Source organism: Lotus japonicus, chromosome 2 (genome assembly GCF_012489685.1).
Source record: "Lotus japonicus ecotype B-129 chromosome 2, LjGifu_v1.2".
Taxonomy (NCBI): domain Eukaryota; kingdom Viridiplantae; phylum Streptophyta; class Magnoliopsida; order Fabales; family Fabaceae; genus Lotus; species Lotus japonicus.
In genome coordinates this window covers 67767280-67773297 of record NC_080042.1, presented here as the reverse complement: position 1 = coordinate 67773297, position 6018 = coordinate 67767280, and the positions used below count along the sequence as shown (strand labels likewise).

Here is a 6018-nt window from a genome sequence, read left to right as displayed (position 1 = left end):
CGAGTCAAACCGGTTCACAACGAGCTGATTGCTTAACCGATCTGTTAAGAGGCTCGGACCGGTCAGGTGACCGAGTCCCGGTCCAACCGGTCGGACCGGCCGGTCCGAGCCGAGTTTTAAAACTATGGTTTGAAGGGTGCCTATTCAACTGGTTCGTAGTCAACTGGTTTATTCAATTCATTCATATTGGCTTGGTTTAAAGGGATGGTGAATCAATTAGGAGGCTTGGGGGATCTGCAAGAATTTAGGAAATTGGGTGATGTTGCTGGGTTGTAAATTGGGGATTAGGGTAATTTGATTTTGATATTCTGGGTTGATATTGTGCTCTGGAAATTGGGTGATGTTGCTGGGGTATGTTGTTCCGTTGTTGTTAGTTTTATTCTGTAAATCAATGTTCTTGGTAATGATTTGTTTTTCTGGGTTCAAGTTTGGTTGAAGCAAATTTGAAGAACATTGATAATACTCATGAATTTTTTTTTTGTGTTTATTTAGATATTAATATTTATGAAATTACAAATTAAGGATTTTTTAATAATTTGTTAATTAGATTATAAAAGTGACATGTAATTAATTTTTAATTTTTAATTATTTTTTAATTCCATGTTAGCTTAATTAACACAGTCAGCGATCCAAATCATCACTCGTCAGAGCTCCGACGAGGACTTGCTCCAAACGTTTTATAATGAAGAGGACCTTTTCCAATAATTTTTCCGACGAGGGACCTAGTTCAGACGGCAACACAAAGACATGGACCAATATGATGCTTAACCCTAAATTCTAATTAAACAAAATTATATAAAATTAGAATAAAGCTAAGGAAACTGCAATTAACATGCAACTTAACTCTTCAACCACATATTTCCAATTGTTTCCTTTAATGAGGATCCGATCCCTTGGACAACATTATAGATTCAGAAAACGATTAGAAAGATGCAGGTGAAGAATCAATGAGCTCATTCTCAAAAATTTCATCTGGAAAGCTCATTGATTTTATAACATAGACAGTCCACTATCACTTGGAAGATACCCGATGTGGGCTTTGTTATCATTAGCCATTCTCTTTTCTACTCTGTTATGTATACTACCTTAACAATCTATCCGTAAATCTAGCATTCCCCCTCTAGGAATGCATAGTTTTTCCTCATGTCCCTTTCATCCCAATGGAAGAAGAAGAATGTTTGCATTGAACAAAGAAATTAAGACCCCATGTCTGGCTAGCAAGTGTTATATCCTATAAAATCAATGCTTCATCCTTGTTGGCTAGTGTTGCTTTCAAATCTAACCTACTTCATTTGGATTCTGAAGTATTAGCGTGGAAGCAGATTATAGAAGAACCTAACGTTCATTATTCTGGTATTCAAAGTTAGCAACACCAGTTTGGTCTGTGTCGCGGTATCCAATTTCTACATGTCTGTACAAGAAACATTTTCCTTTATATGATATTCATAGTATATTTTAGAAATTTTAAGGCACATCCAAATGTAGACTACTTTCAACCTTAAAATTATTTTATTCTATATATGATTACCAGGAAGTAGTTTCTTTTTTAGGGGCATCATTCTCACTTCAATGCAAATTTCAGTAAGTACACCCTATCTATTTGCATTACCTTCCCAATCAAAGCCTCTTATAGCTATACAGTTTTCTTCATTTACAGCTCTTGTTAGAGTGAGAGTAGAGATGTAATGAGCCAGAGACTAATCCAAAAGTTTTCAGTCCCACATTGCTCAAGTGTTAAGACTCCAAAGCTTTACATATTAGTAGGGAGAAAGTCAAAACCAAATAAATGTTTTCCATTTTTGTATATATTATATACTTTTAAAATTTAGAAATAGCTACTTTAGAGATTATTAAGAACCTTGTGTTTTAAAGTTCAAAACGACTGTTATATATTGTTAACATTGTGTTGTGTTAACTGTTAACCGAGCAAGGTGATCTCCTTATCTTTTATAACTTTCGCTTTCATAATTCTATATTTTTTGCTTTACACTTTGTAAAAAAAACACTCAATGGTAATGAGAATAAATAAAAAATCATTTTGTAACAAATTACTATACAGTTTTCCTCATGAATGCTTAAAACTCTGAGAATGAAGGTTCACCTCAAATGTCTTCAGATTTTTTTTTATCTACACAAGAGTTCAAAAGACCATCTATTATTACTCTTGGACTAATCTTGACTAGTTTACAAATATCAAAGTACAGTTAGATCAGAATGATGATACAAGAGAGGGTCAAGTTCACCAGGGTAATCCACCATATAGCTCATGTTTACAAGTCTTTAACATACTGGTATAAGAGAAGGGGATTTTACTTTCCAGTTGTTCTGTTCTGTCCATGTAGCTGAGTTTTACTAGTTTTGATCCCACACCAACAACTTGATCTTATTGGCAACAATGATATCATCATCTGGGTCTAATCTGAGAAAGTCTATTGTTCCATACAGCATGAAGAATCATATGAAATAAGTCATACTTAACAGCAACTTTGTTCCACAGGAAATGCTGCCGAACGTTCTTTACTCCCAAATGCAGTTCCAAGTACTTCTCTTCTGGGATTGAGAGGAGTATGCTTCTAAGGCTAGGGATATCCCTCTCCCGAACAATAACAGAAAATGCTTCCCACTTCAGTACCTCAAAAAAAGGAGGCACATAGTTATCTGATATGATGACTGGCACACACTCAGAAAAAATGGCCTCAACTATTCTTGGGCTGTGAACCTCATAGCCTCTAGCACATATGCAATACCTGCTGCTATTCATGTATTCCATGTAAAATTTTTTACCTTCCACATCACGGGGCATTTGACCGAAAATTTTCATGTCAGGTTCTTTATTCTCCCAGTGTTTTAGCAGGACTGGGCGGAGATAACCGTGCATGCCTCCTGCGAAGAAGGCCAGAATAGACCTTTCTGCAGGAGGTTTCCTTGCAATTGTTGTTAGTGGATCCATCGCGGAGTGTATATATGTTGTTGGTAGAGTAGTGTCCTTGCCTATTTGGAAGCCTTTGGCAACATTGGCATTGCAGAGAGACCTAATACAACTTTTCATTGGTTGCCTTGTAATTCGGTCGGCCTGCAATTTCATACATCACATTATGCTAATATAGCAGAAAATTGAAGTTTCCTTCGATCCAGGTTCAACAGTATGAAGTATAATAGCACTATGCAAAAAAAATTCAAAAGGACAGTTTATCTTAGAATTTGGTTCAAGTTCTATTGAGTAAAACAGCTGGACCAATGGTAAAACTTTGCTTCATCATTCTACAAAGAGGGTCCTTTGGTCAGAAGGACTTATAAACCTGTTGAGTGGTGTGTGATCCATCTTGCTTTTAGTATGATCAATCCAACTAAATGGTAGTTGATTTATGATCTGATCAAATTTCAAAAGGATATTCCATCATCCTGAAAAAGAATTATATAAATATGAATTAAAGTGATGCATTGAAGGCGCACCCAATCGTGACAGGCAACAAGAAAATGGTCTGCTCCACCGGTTCTGTTCCAGAAACGATATCTTCCTGCAATTAGGTTCACATATCTCTCAAGGTATTGCTCCATCAGCTTATTATCAGAAAGAGCGACTCTTAATATTTGTGAACTGAATGGCAGGTAAAACAAATGAGCTTTTCGGGGATCCTTCACAATGAACCTTTTATTTCCCTCCATCAATTTCATAAACCACCCTTCTGAGGCATAAAGTCCTCTCATCTTTGGTTGATGAAATATAGGTTTTTCTCCTTCTCTATAAATATAAACTTTGAGCTTGCGCTCCATCAGTCCATAACTCCTGGAGAACAAATGTAGAGACATGCTTCAGTTACATATTGAAAAAACAAATGCATATAAAATGGTTAAGAATAATGTCAATATCATTGCTGGTGTAGGTGAAATCTAGTTAACAATGTGAATTTTTTGTATTTGTAGGATTAAATTACAAAATGCAAATGATTTCTTGAAATTTATTTTAGCAATTCCGAAATTGGGCCAATCAACAGCGGTAACACACTAACCAAGAAAATACAGGACAACTTTCAAGTGGGATCTGAGAGTACAAGAATCAAAAAGAAAAAGTTACAACTCAATGCTACACATACCTTGAAAATTTGGAAACATCCCGGAAAATAGGTGCATAAAGTCCTGAAGAATTCGATATGACTCGGGAATTTTCAATCTCCGCTTTGGCAGATAAGAGTTCACTGTCACGTCGGGAAGACCATCTCGGCCTCTGTCATCAATACAGAATATGTGAAAATTAGGAGTCCAGACACAATCCACAACGGTTTAATTGGAACCACAAAGCTGAACTGAACTCTATACCATAGAAGAAGAAGAAGAATTAAAACTGTGAAGCAGCAAAGAGTTCATCCTTGTTATTGAAGCTGGCCGCACCAACTTATTCCTCACGGATGAAGTACCCATCTCAGATTCATTATTCAGTATGGACAAGGGAGCTTTCAACAGCTGTGGTTTCTCATTTTGAGGTTCTACTGCGGCACTTTGTATTCCACTGCCATTTGAAGTTTTTTTCACAGCAAGTAGCAGATCAGAATTGCTCAAATCTGAATCCAGAATTTGTATGCCCTTTGAAGAAACCCCTTGTGATGTAAATTGTATGCTATTTAAAGGGTATTGTATATTGTGTCTGTTAACCTTTTCTCTATCCTTCTGTGTGGGATCATGCTCAAACTTGGGTCTTTTCTGAGTGGAACTGTAACTTGCATCTTCATGATTTTCCACTTGAAATTTCTTACTGAGAATTTCTCCCTTTCTTGAATTTTCGCCTCCATCAGATTCCAATTCATGGTCCAAATCTGATCCTTTCTCATAAGCATGTTCTTTGGACACATCCTTTGCAGCAATGGAAACTTCAATAGGCAGAGCTATTGAGCTCCTATCAGCATCCAACAGAGAATATTTTGTCCAATAACATTGGAAAGAAACTATCACAGCAACGAACACACCAACAATTAAGAGCCGCCAAATCGCGACATGATGTAATCTCCGGGCGGGAGAAACACCCATTTCATTCATAACTCACTTTGATTACTTCAAACTAAAATACACATCATTATTACAGTTACCTTAAAACCCTGAATCAAAACATGAAAAGGTAGCAAGTTATATGCAAGCCCAACAAAGAAAACATTACTGATTAATAGAAGGAAATGAATCAACTTTCCCACGAACTAAACTAAACGCAAGTCAGTGAGTGCATAGACAGTACGATATTTAATTTTGAAGAAATAAATCTACTGTGCTACCAGGAATGACTTTAACTTAGCAATAGAACTAACACCGCTTCACCAAAAAGCACAGAGAAGATAAAATTGACCCAGAAAAAGAAAGAAAGGAAATGAAGAACATTACCTTCATAACTTTCCTCCAGCGAGCAACCTTGCTACTTCATAGCTTCTCCTCCGTTGGACTTTAGGGGACTTTAGGTTCACTCAACCGAGCACAATAAAATATAAGCTTGGCTCACAATTACTTTATTACCTACCACTTACCGACTAGTTCTCGTTTGGTACACGATATTAGATATATAAACTTATACAATACATTACGTTTATCAGGGCCGGTCCCGATATTTTGGAGGCCCTGAGAAAATAATAAAAATGGACTCTTAATAAAGAGAAATATCTCTTGGAGATACAACTGTCAGATACGTTATATATTTAACGTTCGAAATTTCATCAAAACTATTATGTTGTTTCATTTGACAACTGATCTCTTACAAATAACATGTCAAAAAGCCAAAAGGTGGGATTCGAAATATATTAAGTATTTTTCCTTCACAATTTTTTTCTAGAATATGATAACTCTAGAAATTTCATGAGAATTATGAATGAGAAAAACACTTCAATAATTGTCGGTTAGGGTAGTTAAAATTGACTGCCCCACAATTGCGTTGAAACTTGAAAGTTTACCGTAAAAACTGCGTTTGTTGTTTTCCCGCGAAACGGAGCACACAAAACGACGTCGCTGAATCAGTCCCCGAAAATATCAAAATATGCTCCT

General features: G+C 36.2%; 1 protein-coding gene across 2 annotated transcripts; it reads right to left on the bottom strand.

Moving 5' to 3' along the window:
• Positions 1 to 2010: 2010 nt before the first annotated feature.
• LOC130739007 (probable glycosyltransferase At3g07620) lies at positions 2011 to 5461 on the bottom strand. 2 transcript variants are annotated; one of them, XM_057591215.1, is made up of 5 exons: positions 5368 to 5461; positions 4318 to 5090; positions 4095 to 4225; positions 3454 to 3787; positions 2011 to 3073 (listed from the first exon to the last, which is right to left on the bottom strand). In XM_057591215.1, exons 2-5 carry the CDS (start codon positions 5029 to 5031, stop codon positions 2405 to 2407), a joined length of 1848 nt encoding a protein of 615 aa, XP_057447198.1. In that variant the 5' UTR covers positions 5032 to 5090; positions 5368 to 5461; the 3' UTR covers positions 2011 to 2404. The 2 variants fall into 2 exon arrangements, with proteins under 2 accessions (XP_057447198.1, XP_057447199.1); XM_057591216.1 differs by lacking the exon at positions 5368 to 5461 and having other exon boundaries at positions 4318 to 5358.
• Positions 5462 to 6018: the final 557 nt, after the last annotated feature.

Bases quoted from the DNA above. Each gene is read 5' to 3' on its own strand.
- LOC130739007 (XM_057591215.1), bottom strand. From the start codon at position 5,031: ATGAATGAAATGGGTGTTTCTCCCGCCCGGAGATTACATCATGTCGCG. The intron at 4,226-4,317 runs GTATAGAGTTCA...TATTGATGACAG, and splicing joins ATTCTTCTTCTTCTTCTATG to AGGCCGAGATGGTCTTCCCG. The intron at 3,074-3,453 runs GTGCGCCTTCAA...ATGAAATTGCAG, and splicing joins TTGTTGCCTGTCACGATTGG to GCCGACCGAATTACAAGGCA.